Source organism: Mesocricetus auratus, unplaced genomic scaffold (genome assembly GCF_017639785.1).
Source record: "Mesocricetus auratus isolate SY011 unplaced genomic scaffold, BCM_Maur_2.0 Super-Scaffold_100009, whole genome shotgun sequence".
Taxonomy (NCBI): Eukaryota; Metazoa; Chordata; class Mammalia; order Rodentia; family Cricetidae; genus Mesocricetus; species Mesocricetus auratus.
In genome coordinates, this window is record NW_024429193.1 from 30,701,770 (window position 1) to 30,720,730 (window position 18,961).

Below are 18,961 nucleotides of genomic sequence, written 5' to 3' on the forward strand. Positions count from 1 at the left end.
TTATTCAGCTATAAGGAAATGAAATTATTGTAATTTGTATGAAAATGGATGGAATTAGAAATCAGAATGTCAGTGAAATGAGACAGACTTGGAGCGTCAAACATTGTACTTCTTTCGTATATGAAATTATATACATACATACACACACACACACACTACATGCATACACACACAGGACACAAATGTAGAAAGACTATCAGAAGGAAGCAGGAAGGGAGGAACAGAGAGAAATGGAATACATATGTCACAAAAGCAGAAGGGGGATGATGGAGACCAATAGGAGTGGGAGAGAAGGGGCATGAAAATATAAACAAAAAAGGTGAGCTTGGGGGTGCAAAGAGAAACAAAAGAGAATGACATGTAAGCATGAGTGAAATGTCACAGTGAAAACCATGTTTTTGGCATGCTAAAAAATAAAAATTTTAGTATCTTTTTTGTCTAGTGTGGGAGGGGGTTAGAACTAGATAGTGGTTACTGGGTACCTAGATAGAGGTATTAGTTGCTGGGTACTATGATGAAATGCCACCTCACTGTTCCTCTTAAGTGGAACACTCATGGATAATGGAAGGTGATGTACACAGAGAAACAACTTTTTAAAGGTATGTTAGAACAAGAGGATTCCACTTGTCTTTCAGATGAATACTCTGCAAAGAACTCCAGTTATAGACTATTAAACCAAGGATGAGGTACCGTATCTCCATTCTTTACCCACCCTCACAGTATACAGTCAATGCTAAACTGAAGTAATTAGAAGTACATGCCATTAAGCAGAGACGATCAAAAAGGGTTTGTTCCAATCCATTTTCATGAGCTGCATCAGAACCTTGAATTGTAGGAGGCAGCTGTTTGGGATCTCCAACAAGAATTAGCTTTTCAGACTCAAACCTAAAAAGAAACAATTTAGAAAATTAATCTAAGCACAGAGAAAAGGCATACTAGCATCATTCATTGCACTTTACAACCTGTATTCTTAGAATTCAAATGCAGAAAGTGTCCCAAGAGCTAGCAAGAAAGGACTCTTGGGTTAGGCAGATGTTCGGTGGGTAGACTGCTTTAAGATCTGAGCTCAAACCCCTGGCATGTCCTGTGAAAGCTGGACACAGTAGCAGTAGTCCACATCTGTAATGCCAGTGCTGGGAGCTAAGAGACAGAAGGACCCCAGGACTCACTGGCCATACAAGCTGAAATGGTGAGCTGTGCATTCTGTGAGAGATCCTATCTCAAAAAATAAGGTGTAGATGGTTCAGTGGTTAAGAGCACTTGTTCTTGCCAAGACAGGGTTTGATTCCTAGCAACCACAGGGAAGCTCACAACTGTTCATAACTCTATTCAATTTCAGGATGCACATGATACAAAGATGTATGAGCAAGACACTCATACACATAAAAGTAATTTTTTAATAAAAAAAGGAAAAGAAATTAATGTGAAGGACCACAAAGGAATGCACCAGATGTCAACTTCTGGCCTCCACATGTACACATCTATTTGAGTACACATGGGAGAGCACTGACACACGCCCATGTGGACACCCACACTTTCACTTAGCTTACATTTTTTTCCACATAAAATATATTAGGCATTCCTTAACCCTACATAGTTAGTGTTTCACAGAACACATTTGAGAAACAGTGATCTTCAGACCCCAGAAACTCTGAAGTTATCTTGGAATTCCTTCGCTTAAACTCCATTTCAGAAGTGAGATAAACAAGACCCTCAGGACAAAATGCCTTTCTAAGTAGGAACAAGACAGTGTAGGGAGGTTCTAGTTTCAAAGACAAACCTGTATCCAAATCTCAACTCTACCTATCATATCTGTGACTCTCCCTGCTTCTCATTCTTATCAGTAACCTGGAGGTAGTAACTCCGCATGGCTGTTACAGGATCAAATGAAGGCCACGGTGTGTTTAGAATACAACAGAACTGTTACAGCTCTGTCCTCCACCCAGGGCCTCAGTGAACCTCCAAACCTGGCTGCTGCAGAGTGACCAAATCATCCTGCTTGCCCAGTACCATTTCAGTAAAAAACTAAAAATCTCATGCCCAGGAGTCTCCTGACTCCCGGTGCCCTGATTCCTGGTGTCCTACTGACTCATCAACTGGGGACTGAGCAAGGTCTCCTAGTCTAACTGTGGAGGAATCTTCCTTAAGAGATGTTTTACTTTTAGACTTTATGATACTGGGGTTAAACCAAGGAAACACATTAAACACATGTTTTATCCACATGTTTGCTTTATAAGCACAATTTTTCATTGGCTATAAAGGTTTAGATTTTATACTTTTAAATTTCTGGGGACAGGGGCTCCAGAGATGGCTCAGAAGTTAAGAGCATTGGTTGTTCTTCCAGATATCCTGAGTTCAATTCCCAGCAACCACATGGTGGCTCATAACCATCTGTAATGAAATCTGGTGCCCTCTTATGGTCTGCAGGCATACATGTAGGCATAAAACTGTATACATAATAATCAATAAATCTTTTTTAAAAATCTGGGGACAAACTTTCATTTTCTTTCTATTTATTTTCCTTTAAAAATTTAAATTAGAAACAAACTTGTTTTACATGTCAGTCCCAGTTCCCTCTCCCTCCTCTCTTGCCCTGCCCCCCACCGGCCCCCTATCCTATCCCCTTTCTGTTCCTCAAGGAGGGTGAGGACTTCCATGGGGGATTTTCAAAGTCTGTCACATCATTTAGAGCAGGACCTATGCCCTCCTCCATATGTCTAGGCTGAGAGAGTATCCCTTTATGTGGAATGAGCTCCCAAAGTCCATTCATATACTAGGGATAAATACTGATCTACTACCAGAGGCCCCATAGATTAACCAGACCTCCAAACTGACATCCACATTCAGGGGATCTGAGAGTCCTATGGTGGTTTCCTAGCTATCAGTCTGGGGTCCATGAGCTTCCCATTGTTCAGGTCAGCTGTTTCTGTGGGCTTCTCCAGAATGGTCTTGACCCCTTTGCTCGTCACTCCTCCCTCTCTGCAACAACTTGCTTTTCTATACAATCTTTTATAAACTTAAAAAAAATACTTTCAAAAGGTAAACCATCAAATCACAAAAGGAAGGGAACTGGAGGACACTGCCCAGTGAAGTTAGGAACCACTAATCTAGTTGACAAATCTGGGAAGTTCTACAATTGTTCTAGCACCATTGCTCTTATGGCTTTAAGGACTGTGATCCCAATGGCTAAACTATAATAAGCTCACAAAATTTTGATATATTTACTTCAATAAGTTTCTCTCTATGTTAGGAACTGAATTTCTAGAATTCTCACAAGTGTTTGCCGAGAGACTGAATTCAGGAACGGTCTGAAAAGCTGACCTCTGTGTACTCTTAGGAAGAGTCTTGGGTTACCTTGCAATAGGAAGCAGTGAGGCTGGTTCTGTCATCTGGCTGCACTCATCCAGCACAACCACAGGGAATTTAAGGTCACTCATGCACGGGAATGGGCAGGCTGCACAGGTGATGCCAACCACTCGAACCTTTAAAAAAAATGTGTTTTTGAGACAAGGTAGCCCAGGACAGCTTACAATGCACTATGTAGTCTATGTTTAGCCTCAAAACCTCCGATTTCAACCTCTCTCCTGAGTGTTGAGATTATGATTTTGAGTCACCATGCCCAGACAAACAAAAAATATCATTAACCAATGGCTATTAAAAGTAAATCAATAATATACCAAAGAACTTGAAGGCTAAGTCAGAAGACTAAGTGTTACAGAAAACAAGCAAGAACATGTTCACTGTGACATTACAAAAAAAGAAGATATTAGAGTGTAAATGGTCCAAGAAGCTTCAAGGATGACATGTCTTCCTTTATCTTCTAGGTGAGCCTGAATTATTAGAATACACATTTTATCCACACTGATCCATGCAGAATATGCCAAGAAACCATGCTTTGCTTAAGTTCTGAACACGATAGCACTGTGATTACTTAAGAAGGTAACTGTCTAAGCAGGGCATGCCTGTAATTCCAGTACCCAAGGGGTTGAGGCAACAGAATCAGGAATTCAAGGGCATCTTGGGTTACACAGTGAGTTCCTGACTCAAATAAAATAAACTTCAAGTATATTTTTACCTGTTAGTGTATCTGAATTATATAAACCTTAAATATTATATAAAAATACCATTGTGTTCAAGGCACAAAGCTTGAAAGGCTAATACTTAATTATATAATATACATAAAATAATCTATGAATTTTTTAAATTAGACATGGTTATTGGTCCAGTATCTGTGAGTTACACACATATATATATTGTATGAATGATATATATAGATGCACATCCATTTCCCTTCCTAATATCTTCAGTATGACACTTGATAGAAAGAGTAGTCCAAGTAAACACATCTCTCTTTGTTAAAAATTACTTCTTTTTATGACTAGAGATGGCTCAGCAGTTAAGAACCCTAGCTGCTTGCTTTTCCAGAAGTCCCGAGTTCAATTCCCAACATCCACACGGCAGTTCACAACCATCTGTAACTGTAGTCCCATGAGATCTGATGTCCTGTGTGCAGATATACATTCAGACACAACACCCATATATATGAAACAAATAAATAAATAAATCTTTAAAAACTCATTTTTTGAGATTATAATATAATTATATCATTTTCTCCCCTCCAAGCCTGCCATAGAGCCCCTCCGCTCTTTTTCAAATTCATGGCCTCTTTTTTCATTAATTGTTGTTATATATGTGTGTTCCTAAATACATCTGTACAATGTGCTTAATCTACTTGCATGTTTTCAGAGCATCCAATACCAATCTTTTTTTTTTCAATAAACCTAGCCAGCAAAAATAGAGTTCTCAACTGTTGCCCCATAGAGCCTAAGAAAAAAATTATAATCATTATTTTCTTAACAAAATTCATCACACACAATAACTATATCATGTGGGCTTTTATTCTTTCATTAAGCCCAGTGACCCAAGTTCACTCCCCAGGACCAACATGGAGGAAGGAGAAAGTCTCTGCAAGTCGTCTCCTGACCTCCATGCATACACATGCTATGGCACATGTGCATGCATGCATGCACACACAAATGTAATTTAAAAAATAAGACCAGATATGGTGCACACCTTTAATTCCATCACTTAGGAGGCAGAAGCAGATGGATTTCTGTGGATTTGAGGCTAACCTGATCTACACAGCAAGTTCCAGGACAGCCAGGGATACATAGAGAAACCCTGTCTCAAAAAAAAAAAAAACAACAAAAGAAAAAAGTTTACCTTTAAAAAGAAATCTGGGAGTCAGTAAGATGGCTCAGTAGATTAGGCACCTACAGCTTCTCCAAAGGACCTGAGTTCAGTTCCCAACACCCACAATGGATAGCTAACAAATACCTATAATTCCAGGTTCAAGGGATCCAACTCTCTTCTCTTTTCTTCAGATACCTACACATCCACTAAAAAAACTAAAAAAATATGCACCAGCTAGTTTGTGGGGATACACAGGCACATACATTGGGTAGTTTGTGGGGATACCAGGCACACACCCTGTTGAATCTAAGAGCTTCCATCCCCACATCTTAAGAGAATCTGAGCAGAGCACACACATGCCAGGAGCAATCATTACATAAACTTTAAAGGCTGACAAGAGCCCATGCCAACAGCCCATTCAGCCTTCCCCCACAGGAAGACAGCTTAGAGAAAGAATATCCTGTGGTAGATGAGTGACCTCCTGATAGAATAACCTGGGCTCACAGGAATAGCTGAGAGCAATCTGCAGTTAGATTAATTAATAATCCTCCTTCTTGCAATTAGGTTATTCAGAAACTCACCTCTACCCTACTAACACCTCGATTCCTGCTGCTCAGCCTCGATGGTGGCGACTATCAACACTCCTTGGTTCGATTACCAGGTAACACCCACCCCCAATCCCCACCTTAACTACTATATAACACGCCTAAGGAAAATAAAATCTTGCAGCTCGTTCCTTGTATCTCTTGTTCCACCATTCCAGGTTCCCATGGGCTAGACCCCGTTGTGCCCTGCTGGCCAGGCCACACACAACTAAAGAGAGTCTGCCCAGAGCACACACATCTAAAGAGAGTCCGCGCAGAGCACACACATCTAAAGAGAGTCTGCGCAGAGCACACACATCTAAAGAAAGTCTGCGCAGAGCACACACATCTAAAGAGAGTCCGCGCAGAGCACACAAGTCAAGACAGGAAGGGACACAGTTCCACCTCACCTGCTTCAGCAGGGCTCTGTTGGTCCCCAGCTTATGCTGCTCAATGCTTTTTCTCACATAAACCCTTTCTGTAGGAGTCAGTTCTTCCTTCAGGAGTGCATGGAGTTCTTTCAATTGTTCACTTTCATTGTCTGAGCCAGCATGCAAGCTGAAGTTCAAAACATGACAGAATATTCCTTGTTTATTTCATTTCTTATACACTCTGATACACCACAAGGAATAAAACAGATTAGACTTTTTTGTTTGTTCGCTTGTTTTTGTTTTCTGATACAAGATCTCACTATCTAGTGCTAGCTGTCCTGGAATTAGCTATGGAGATGACACTGACTATGAACTCAAGAGATTCACCTGCTTCTGCCTCCCAAGAGCCAGAATTAAAGGCATGCACCACCATATCTACTTTGGCTTACTCTATGTTAGAATTTCTACCTAGGCTGGGCAGTGGTGGCACACCCACCAGGTGGATTTCTGTGAGTTCAAAGCCAGCCTAGTCTACTGAGTGAGTTCCAGGACAGGTTCCAAAACTACACAAAGAAATCCTGCCTTGAAAAATCTAAATAAATAAATAACTGTCTGCTTAGGTTTCCTAATTTACCAAAAAACTAATGCTATCTTTTCAAAGGCCAAATAAGGTTAAGAAACATTGCATTCATTTCCATACTTCTTTTTTCTTTAATTTTCTTTTTACTTATTCTTTGTGTCTTTCACATCATGCTTCCCAATCCCGATTGCACCCATCTCTCCCCTGCCAAAAAAGTAAATAAAACAAAATGATTGTTTTGTTTTGTTTTTTGAGACAGGGTTTCCCTGTGTAGCTTTGGAGACTGTTCTGGGACTAGCTCTGGTAAACCAGGCTGACCTCAAACTCACAGAGATCCACCTGCCTCTGCCTCCCAAATGTTGAGACTAAATGTGTGCGTCACCACCACCCAGCTAAAACAAAATAAAATTTAAGAGGAAAGAAAGGAAAAAGAGAAAGGAAGAAAGGGAAAAATCTCACCATGGAAGCTGCAGTGTGACAGACACAGTGAGTCACATAGTATCCTTTAGCCCTACACTTTTACATGCAGGCATTCACTGAAAAGCATCACTAGTCTAGTTGGAGGCTTCTGCTGCTCCATCGATGCTGGGCCCTCACTGGGACTCTTCCTGGGCATCCCACTGCGGCCCTGTGCTGTGGAGACCTGCAGCTCCCCTGCCCCCTACCTCCTTGGCAGATATTGGGGTGAGCCCATTTTCATATTTCTTAGAATATTCTGTAACTTTTGGATTTAGCAGTCTTACCTGTAAGGTAAAATTGGCTTGGCAATCTTCCTAACACTCCCAACTCTGATGAACTTTTCAAATCCAAGACTGAGAAGCCTTAAAGAAAATAAGACAGAAGATATTATCCTCACAGAGTGTAAAACTGAATTTCATGTTTACATGAAAGATTTACAAAGTCCAGTTCTCCCTCCCTCCCCTTCTCCCGTCCCCACCTTCCCCCATATTATTTGTTTTAATGTGAGCTTAATGGGAACTTAAAGAGAACTAAAGCAAGTTACAGCCCTATTAACATAGTTTCCCAAAATGCTGACAAAAAGCACAGCGTTTGCATATAACAGATTTTGATTCATAGCCCTTTCCTAGTCTGACTAGATCTAAAATTGGCTTAGAGGTAAACCTTCATTAACCTAAGTCCCATCCTAACTGTGGGGGGCACCATCCCATGGGTACTGTTGCCATGATTTCACCAGGAGGCCCTGCACCTTGGAACTAGGAACATGATAAACCTTTCCTCCTTAAATTACTTTGTCAGAGTAAGAAGTAACTAATAGACCTCAGTTTAGAGAAAAGTTAGCTACTTGTCTATCTGAAATAGCTCGTGTTCATTTTTCAGTGCAAATTTTTATTAAATCTGTAACAATGTAGAGGCAGTATTCTCAGAGCACTGATACTATAGGGTAGTGTGTATTATATTTATCCATGCTTTCATTTTTTCTAAAAAACAAAACAAAACTTTGTCTTATTCTAACCATCACAAAAGACATTGCTTGTTCCAATGCAAAAGAATGATACTTTACTCTGAAGAAATGGAGGAACCCAGCCTATTTGCAGTTGAGGCATCCATCTTACTTACAGATTCACACATCTCAGGTCCTTTTCAGATTCAAGCATTAAACAGCCTTCTAAAAATAGCTGTGGGTGTAGCTCAGTGGAAGAACACTCACGCACAAAGCCTCAGATTCTATCCCCAGCACTGTGTGCTAATGTGTACTCACGTTGGGAGCAATCACTGTTATTTAGAACCTCTTATAACTATTGCCTGCCTTTTTTAAGAATAGTCCATCCTCTCCCCAGCTTCCTAATGAATAGAACTTGGGCTCACAGGAAGAGCTTATGGCAAAAGGTAACATTCCACAATTAGATCACTTAACCCCTCCTGCTGCGACCCTTTCACCTTGCCAACACCTGTTATCAGCTCACCTTCAGTGGCCTGGTTACTAGGCAATGACCCCTCCCTCATTGTCCTGCATTCCTATGCCCCATCCCCCTCCCTCATTTCCCCAATATAAGCCTGTACAAAATTCTCATTAAATGCAGCTTGATCAGCCATGTTGTATTGCTGTCCATTTCTCTTGTCTCCTGTCCCCTCATTCCAGATCCCGTGGGCTAGACCTTCGTTGTGCCCCGCTGGCAAGGACACACTCATGTGCACACACACAGAAAGAGAGGGAGGGAGGGAGGCAGGGACACAAAAGAGTGCACAGAGTTCCTGTGTTTTAAGTATTCAGTGTTTACCTGCCCTTTTCATCCTAACCTCTCAGTATGTGCTTTCTAACAGTCTCATGCAAATTTTCATCTCAGGCTAAGCAATCTAAGTTTGTTCTTTCCATTTAAGTCCCAGGTAGTTCCTCATTATCTTAAAAAGAAAAAAGAGAGATTTTTAAAAAAATGTTATCCTTAGTCACTCTGAGATTTCTCATGAGAGTGCACAATAGCAAAACTTTCCCAATGGGCAATTCTATAAAATATATTGAGAAACTTACGATGTTTCTAATTTTTACCCTAGCTTAGGACGTTTTCCTAAACTTGCAGCTGGCTTGGTGGGGCAAAGAGCATGCTGTATAAGCCAAACCAGCTACGTCTGATCCACAGAAACCCATGGTGGAAGGAAGGAGAGAACAGACTTCTGAAAGTTGTTCCCACCTCCATGTATGTGCTGTGGCACAAGTGTGCCCACAGTCCATCCATCTAGCTGTCTGTCTCCTTCTCTCTGTGCGTCTCTTTTACTTCTGTCTCTGTCACACATAGTTTTTTAAAAATTTATTTAAAAAAACAAAGATTTAGAAAGATACAAAGACGTAAAAGATTTTTGTCACAATATAATTCATATTGGTTAAATTTTAGAATTTACTGGTTAAAAATCACTTGAATAATTCAGCAAATCACTGCATATAATATGAAAAGTTATTGAGTGTTGTATTGCACACCTTTAATCCCAACACTCAGAAGGCAGGGCAGATGAATCTCTGAGTACAAGGCCAATCTGGTCTAAAGGGCAAGTTTCAGGACAGCTAGGGAGTAAGGCCCAGTAGATGTGTGTGCACATGCATGTGGTACACATGTTAGGACAGTGCTTTGCCCCTGAGCTACATCCCCAGTCCAAAATAAGCTTTAAGTTTGAAAAGAGAAATCAGACATAAACTGGGCAAGCGGCACATGCCTGACTTCCTAGCACTTAGCAGGAGAGTCACCCTTAGTAAACAGTGGGTTTGAGCCAACTCTGAGGTATATGAATGAGATGCTGTCTCACGAAAAAAGCAAATTAAAATTTTGTTTTAAAAGGCAAGACATGAAACAACACATAATGCCATGCTATTGAACCCCATGCTTAGAAAGTAAATGTGAATGGATTGAAAACATAATCCATGCCGGGCGTTGGTGGCGCACGCCTTTAATCCCAGCACTCGGGAGGCAGAGGCAGGAGGATCTCTGCGAGTTCGAGGCCAGCCTGGTCTACAAAGTGAGTTCCAGGACAGCCTCCAAAGCCACAGAGAAACCCTGTCTCGAAAAACCAAAAAAAAAAAAAAAAAAAGAAAAACCAAAAACCAAAACAAAAACCCAAAATCCATGAAGAAATGTAAAATATATAATCTACATATTTTCTTCAAAATATTTATTTTTATTTTTAACTGGCTATATGCATGTATCTGTGTGTGTGCGTACAGGCAAACTTGGAGGCCACAGATGTTGGATCCCTTGGAGCTGAGCCACCTGCCATGGGTGCTAGGAAACCAACACCAGCCCTCTGGAACACCAGCATACACATTAATTTGATGAAAGGGTTAATTTTAAGATTGGGGAAATGGCTCACCAGGTAAAAGGCCCTTGCCATGCAAGCTGGCAACCTGAATTCCATCTCTGAAACCTATGTAATGCTAGTGGGCAAAACCAAATTCATAGTGTTGTCTTCTGGTTGCAAAACAAGTAATGCAGCATGTGTGCCTACACACATCACGCTTACATACCAAATAAGACTTGGGGGCTTACTATGTAGGCTAGACTGAGGCTTACAGATTTACTTTCCTCTGTCTCCCAGGTTCTGGAATTAAAGGCTTGTGCCATTACACCTGACAAAAAAATTTGAAGGTTTATTTTTTTAACTATTTGTTTTTACCTTAATGTATGTGCATATACCACGTGTACCTGAAAAGCCAGGAAAAGGCCATCAGATACTACCCTTGGCCTGGAGCTAACCCCTGAAGTTGTCCTCTGACCTCCACATGCTTGCTGTGGCACACACACACACAAAGAGAGTAAACAAAAGGACTAGATATATGAGTCATGAATTTTCTGAAAAAATAAAAAGCTGTTTATGCTGAAATTCAGATAAATCTAAGCTATTGATAAATATTGAGCATTTTCTCAGCATTTAAAAATATACTTATTGTCTCTGTGTATGAACACTCATGCCAATTTGGGCACACATGTACATCCATTCATCAGGCTTGTTTGTAAATGCTTTACCTGTTGAGCCATCTCACTGGTCCTTTGCAATTAAAACAAACAAACAAGCAAGCAAACAAACAAAGAAAAGAGCACTTGCCATGCAAGCATGAGTCCTGAGCTCAAATCCCTAGTACCACATTAGAAAACAAAACCTAACATGATCACGCAATCGCCTGTAACCTCACACTGTGAGGGACAGAGCGCTAGATCCAGGCTCAGAAAGAGACTATGTCTCCAAGTAATAAGGCAAAGGATAAAATAGGACATGACATTCTCTTCTGATCTATCCACATGTAAAGGTATGCACTTGTACCACACACGGAGGGAGAGTAAATTAAAAATTCTATTTGTACTTACTTATATTGTTATTGCCTTCTTTGTATCCCTGTTATTAAAACAGTGATATAACTTACATTGTTCAGCTATGTTAATGTGTCTTATACAGGTGCATAAGCAAGAGAAGGCTCTATAATTGTTGCCTTGGAGATTGGATTTTAACCTACATCTATGATAACAAACCTAACCCTCTGAGTCAGAGGGAAAGGATTTTTACTTGTAACAAGAAATAGCGTAAGCACCATGTGCGTGCTGAGTCTTTTGGTCCCCAAGCTCCACCAGGAGATGTAGAGCATCTCAACAGATGTCTGTACGTGTAATGGGTTCAACTGTATAGTTAAGGAGTAATAAGGTTGGAAATTCACTACAATTAGCAATAAGCAGTGGGCAATCCTCCTTTTAATTCCAGAGGAAGACATTACCATCAGTCCAACTTGCAACCCTGAGAAATGCCTTTCAAAGGAATGCTTAGGGCTCATACCTCATTGCCTCCCCCAGCAACACACTTCCAGTCCTACATGTTCTTGGCTGAACTTGCATTTTATAGTGTTATTCCAAACTGTTTATCACAAACTGTCAGACAAATGAATAATTACTACTTAAGTTAGATTGCTACTACTTCATAGCTCTTGGGTCAGAAGCAATGGCCTTGTATTTTTGTCAAGCAGCAAGAATACATATGGACACCAGGGGCCCACAGTGGATTGCTTCTCAACAATAATATAAAATATCAGTTATCATACTTACCCAAGAAGCACTCTGTCAACAGCTACATTAGTGGAAGAAGAAATGAGAAGTTTCCATGGCCTTACATTTCCAACTGTTCCAGCATCATACTTTTCAAACAGCTGTACAAAGAACAAAATCACCACAGCCAGCAAATAGCTTTTGCCTGCTCCAAAAACACCTAAAATTTCATAAAAATTTTTATGAACGTACAAGCAATATTTTCTCTATCTCACTCCCCTTCATTTAATTAATTTATTCAAAAAACAGAGTGCCTACTATGTGCTATGGAAGAGTATAAAGAAAACATTTTTATCTTTAATAAGGCTACCATCAACAGGATAAATAGGTAAAGAGATAATGATATGATAATAGGGTAACACTGTTATGGGACCACAGAAGGACGACAATCTATCTTTGCCTTGATGGAGATGGCAAGTCTCCCAGAATTCCACATCAACAGTCTAGGAAAAGTCAGCTAAGCATGTTGACAGCACTCTTAGAAATTTCCAAAGGTATACAGCAAAGAGGCAAGAAAGGAAGCTGGGGGTAGGCAAAGGGATAAACTACAATAGGATAAATCAGACTCGGGAGGCAGAGGCAAAGAGATCTCTGTGAGTTCCAGGATAGCCAGGCTATATTGTCTCAAAAAAGATTAATCATGTCTACTATGGCTAAAAATTTTGAAATTTCTCCTGAAACTGGCAGACAGACACTGCAGTTTTTTTTTTCTTTTGGTTTTACGAGACAGGGTTTCTCTGTATTGTTTTGGAGGCTGTCGGTCCAGCCCGGCCTCGAACTCACAAAGATCCGCCTGCCTCTGCCTCCCCAGTGCTGGGATTAAAGGCGTGCACCACCGCTGCCCAGCCAGACACTGCAGATTTTTAAACAACAGGACAGGCTTGTAAGAGTGGGTATCTTAGAAAAACTATGGGGGGGGGGTTGCCCATCCCACAATGAGAGATGCACTCTCACCCTGAACTCTTGGGGGAGGGTCTAGACCCTGCCCTGGATAAAATGACAGACTATGGACACCCCCATGGAGGGACTCCCCCTCCCTGGGGAAAGGAGGGGATATTGGGAGAGATTGGTGGGAGGGCACGGGAGGAGTGGAGGGAAAGGGAGTGGGACCTGGAACTGACATGTGAAGAACTTGATTTCTAGTTTAAATTTAAGTTTAAAAAAAAAAAACTATGGGGAAGATGGGCAGTGGTGGCACATACCCTTTATCCTAGCACTTGGGAGCAGAGGTAGGCAGATCTGCAGCCTGGTATACAAAGTTCCAGGATAGTCAGGGCTACACAGAGAAACTCTGTCTAGAAAACCATTAAAAAAAGAAAGAAAGAAAGAAAGAAAGAAAGAAAGAAAGAAAGAAAGAAAGAAAGAAAGAAAGAAAGAAAGAAAGACTTCATGAGTCAAATATGAGAAAGGTGAAACTACAATGGAGCAGTCAACACAATAAATGCTAACTTTATTGAGGATCCCATATGCTGTGCTCTCCTCTAAGCATACTACTTATATTTAGTCATTTAAGCATCCAACCATATGAGGCATGTGCTATTTTTAATCCACATTTTACACAACAGGAAATCAAAGCAAAGAAGTAAGTCTTTTATCCAAGATCATACAACCGATAAATAAATGGTAGAGCCAGGATAAGAAAGCAGTGTTCTAATTCAAGATGCTACATTCTTGGCCACTAGAAAACACAAAAGAGCAGAATAGCCTACACATGTTCACATTTGCCACACCTGTCTCTTTCTCACCATGGATGATTGTGATAGGCAGGGAATGGGTGCAGGGCTCCAGTGCATCTTCACCACTTTCTTGGGAGGCCATCATTTCAGCTACCTGAATTAGTGCTGTAGCTTGATCCTTATTCAACCTGTGGATGTCAATCAACTCACTAGCTAACTGCAGGGTCGCACCTCGGTTCAGGAGTTCAAATTTTGTTTTAGTATTTGCAATTGCTGGTGGGATAAATTTTCTTTTATTGACATTTTTATTGCTAACTGTAGCTGGCTGAGACCTAGTAAAAAGAGAGTACATCAGAAATGGGGACTTGAAATGTGTAAGTAGACATTTATAACTTAGCTTTCATTTTACAATCATCAGAGAACATTTTTTGGAAGGCAGGCTTCAATCTGGAGGGTGCAAGAGAATTGATATTTACAGAATATCTACTATATGCTAGCATGAATTTAAATAGTTTACACATTATATAGTCTTCACACCAAAAAGAATTAATTATCCCAAAAAGAGATACGCAAATATTTAAATGTTCCCACAAAATCAAAGCAGTAATAAGTAGTAGACTGATTTAGATAATTAACATAGCTTCTAGTTCAGTCAAAATTACAATAGGCAAATGGTTTTTATTGTTATTTAAAATATATAAAGTATAAAAATATTTAAAGTTACAAAGCAAAACAAAAGCCCAGGGCACTGTGGCAAAGAAAAGGGTGATGCTGTAAGATAGACAATAGCAATCCAAACTGGAGGACAGGAGCTGAGACTGCAGTTCAGAGGTGAAGCATTTGTTTAGCATGTATGACATTGAATGCACGATGCAAGAAAACATGCTTTTCTCATTTTAATGCATTCACTTTCCAGTCATCTTAATTAATTCATTCACTCTTTGATGCATTAAGACAGGGTCTCGGGATAACGGGGGGGGGGGGGCGGGAGGGCACGGGAGGAAGGGAGGGAATGGGAGAGGGACCTGGAACTGACTTGTGAAGCAACCTTGATTCTTATCTAAATTTAAACTGGAAAAAAAAAAAAAAAGACAGGGTCTCGGGGCTGGAAAGATGGCTCAGCGGTTAAGAGCACTGACTGTTCTTCCAGAGGTCCTGAGTTCAATTCCCAGCAACCACATGGTGGCTCACAACCACCTTGAATGAAATCTGGTGCCCTCTACTGGCATGCTGAAGATTGTATACATAATAAATAAATAAAATAAGAAAAAAAAAAAAAAAAGACAGGGTCTCATGTATCCAAGGTTGACCTGGAATTGTGTAGCTGAAGATGAACTAGAATTCATGATTTTCCCATCTCCACCTCCAAAGTGGTAAGAACACAATGTGCTACCATAGCTGGTTTATGTGGTAATAATATGAAACCTAGAGCCTCAAGGATGTGGCAAAATGAGCTGCAACCGAACCCCATTTCTGATTCTTTTAAAAAGAGCTCTGGTGTTAGAGAAACTGAAATGTGAGATACAGGTAATTAGAATGAAAACAGTGTCAACATCAACACTATCAAATCGCTCTACTGGATGTTAAGTAACATGTAGCACAAAGACACAGAAGAATAACTGGCTGCTCTTCCAGGGAATCCAGGTTCTACTCCCAGCATCCACATGGCAGCTCACAATGGCTGTGACTCTAGTTCCAGGACATCCAATAGCCTTTCTGGCTCTCAGACACCAGGTACACGCATGATGTACATATATGAATACAGGCAAACACCATACAAGTAAAAACCACATAGATGAATAAAATCATGCTATAATGATCCCTTAAATAGTTACCCCTGAGATAAAGAAGAATCAGTTTCAGTATGAGCCCAAGCCACAACAAACAAACAGGTGGAAGGGAAGTAATACATATATTTTTTCTTTCCTCTTATAAATTTATTTATTTTTGGTACTAGGGATCAAACCCAGAGCCTCACACATGCATGCTGATAGCATTCTAACACTAAGCCACATCTGTTTTATGCTTCACTTCTAATACACAGTAATCTCCTAATCTAAAAGATAATTAAATTTTTGTTGGCAAAATATATTTAATGTTCTGTTACTGCATTTTCAGTTACCATTTGGGCTGATTAATTCTTTTGTCAACTTGATAAAAGTTCATGTCATTTGGGAAGAGGGAACCTCAATCAAGAAAACACCTCCATCACATCGGTCTATGGGAAAATCTGTGGGGCATTTTCTTGATCAATGATTGAAGAAGGAGGGTCCAGCCCACTGTAGGTTGTACCACCCCTAGACAGGGGTTCTAAGTTATAAAGAAAGCAGACCGAGCAAGCCAGTAAGCTACGTTCCTCTGTGGTCTCTGCTTCAGTTCCTGCCTCCAGGTTTCTTCACTGAGTTCCTACCCTGATTTCCCATCATGACAAGTTATATGCTGTAAGATGCAATAAACCCTTTCCTCCCAAGTTGCTTCTGATTATTGTGTTATCACAACATTAGAAAACAAAGGAAAGCAAACTAGGACACCATAATTTAATACCAATGATCCAAAGATAAAAAATGACTTACATTGCTAACAGGTATGGCATTATTGGAAGAGTAGCGGGGTTAAAGTAATCCTGAATGTTTTGCAGAATTGTCAGCTCTGTGCTGGCATTGCAAACCAATAATGCATGAACTGTTACTACAAAGAAAACACAGAAAATGAATACTAGATATAAATAAAACCAACACAAACAAACTGATTAAATATCCTTATAACTCAGGTTAGCTTCCAAACTAGTCAGATGACAGAAAATGAAATTTTCAGGACATGCAGAGATGTTTAAATGTCTATCTTTTATATTACTACGCTCCCCACTCATTCATTTTGAGTGTGAGCACTCAAAAACTAGGTAACTGAAATCACACTTGGAACAAGTGTGGGGCACTGCTTGACAGTAGCAGTTATCTTTAGTAACATAGTGCTTATGCTCTATGTAGAGGAGTGTTTATGCAGTTTTTAAACTTCCTTGTATTTCTTCCTCAATCATTTATCAAAACATGGAAAACAGAAAACTAGAATGCAAACATTACAAAGAAAGCAGCTGCAGCAAACATAAAAATGTCCACATGAAAAGTGACTAATTGCCAGGAGTTGGTGGCGCACACCTTTAATCCCAGCACTAGTGAGGCAGAGGCAGGCGGATCTCTGTGAGTTCGAGGCCAGTCTGGTCTACAGAGCTAGTTCCAGGACAGCCTCCAAAACAATACAGAGAAACCCTGTCTCCAAAAACAAACAAACAAACAAAAAAAAAAAAAAGAAAGAAAGAAAAGTGACTACTTGTTAATTGGGCTCTTAGATTCACACTGGTTGACTATGTTTATTCAGTTAAAAAAACAACAGATCAGTTCAGTATAGTGGAGCACACCTTTAAATACCAACACGCCTTTAGTCCCAGAGGCAGGTAGATCACTGTGAGTTTGAAGCCAGCCAAGTCTTACATAATGAGACCCTGTCTCTTTAAATAAATGAATGAATAAACAAAATAAAGTTGAGGGGGGGAGCAAATGATGCATGTCTTTAACTCTAGCACTCCAGAAGCACAGGCAGGATTTCTGTGAGTTCATCGCTAGCCTGGGTTCCATAGCAAGATCTTGTCTCAACCCAAAAGGGGGTTGGAGAGTGGTGGGAGACCAAAGGCTAAAAACATGAAATACTAGTAATCTAAGATCATTAAATGCCATGTCTTTAGTTCACTATGGACCAAATTCAACCATCAGAAATAGAGACTGAAATGTATTGAGATGTCTCCAGAACTTCCATATTCATAGAACTAGATGGGAATAAATTTACTAAAGTCTCTTCTGCTATGAGACTTCTCAGGACCCCAAATGTCAGGGAAATTTAAATTTTCTGTTTGAGACAAGTCTTATGTAGCCCAGGCCTAAAGATTTCCTTACTAAAAGAAAAACAATGTGGGTAGTGTGCTTTCATAAAAATTTCTCAAGAGGGGCTGGAGAGGTGGCTCAGCAGTTGAGTATTTGTTTTTCTTCCAGATGGCAGGGTTAGAGTCCCATCATCCACATGGCAGTTCACAACCATTTGTATTTCCAGTTCCAGGGATCCCAATGCCATGTTCTGACCATTGCACATACCAGGCACACATGTGTGGCACAGACATACATGCAGGCAAAACAGATACATAAAAATAAACATATCTAAAAAGAGAATTTCTCAAAATAGCTTAGGTACTCAATATAAAAATAATATTCTGCTGAATCTCAGATCTCTAAAGCCTTCTCAATGTAAAGATACACTGTTTACTAAGGACCAAGAAAATTAGAAGTCATCTAAATAAAATTACATGAAAAAGGTCTCATGTTTAATGTTTACATTTTTTTAAAATCAGGTATATATAGTATATAAGATTCTATTTTAACCAAATACTAAGTGATTATTCAAGATTTCTTTTTTTTTAAGTGTGTGTGTGTTTTCTGCATGCATGTATATGTGTATACTACATACATGCCCAGTGTCTCTGCAGGGGCAATAATTGCTCTTACCCTGTGATACATCTCTCAAGCCCCTCAAGATTTCATTATATTGTTAGAGAACTTGAACTGTAGAAATATTTATAAATCCAACTTTCATACATGTGTTAGTTTTTTTGTCAACTTGACACAAACCAGGAAGAGGTAACCTCAAATGAGAAAATACTAACATTTCCATCAGACTAGGCAAGCCTGTGGGGCATTTTCTGGATTTATAATTGAAGTGGATGGAAGGGCCCAGTCCACTGCAGGCAGTGCTACCTCTGGGCAGGAAACTCTGGGTTATATAACAAAGTAGGCTGACCAAGTCACAGAGAGCAAACCAGTAAGCAGTGCTCCTCTGTGATTTCCGCTTTTGTTCCTACCTCGAACAACTGCCATGGCTTCCCTTGATGATGGACTATAATCAGTAAGTCAAAATAGACCCTTTACTCCCCCATATTGCTGTTGGTCACTGTTTTGTTACAACAGAGAAACAATACATA

The 18,961-nt window shown here is 40.0% G+C and overlaps 1 protein-coding gene across 5 annotated transcripts in view; it reads right to left on the reverse strand.

The window, feature by feature from the left end:
* The window catches only part of Zgrf1 (zinc finger GRF-type containing 1), a 53,645-nt gene that overhangs the window by 4,547 nt on the left and 30,137 nt on the right, over positions 1-18,961 (reverse strand). For all 5 annotated transcript variants that reach the window (XM_040751819.1, XM_040751822.1, XM_040751821.1 and 2 more), the window contains 7 exons: positions 16,512-16,626; positions 14,008-14,270; positions 12,263-12,422; positions 7,472-7,549; positions 6,188-6,335; positions 3,355-3,482; positions 762-885 (listed from right to left, as the gene is read on the reverse strand). In XM_040751819.1, the coding sequence (XP_040607753.1) occupies positions 762-885; positions 3,355-3,482; positions 6,188-6,335; positions 7,472-7,549; positions 12,263-12,422; positions 14,008-14,270; positions 16,512-16,626 (1,016 nt within the window). The remainder of the gene's footprint in view (positions 1-761; positions 886-3,354; positions 3,483-6,187; positions 6,336-7,471; positions 7,550-12,262; positions 12,423-14,007; positions 14,271-16,511; positions 16,627-18,961) is intronic.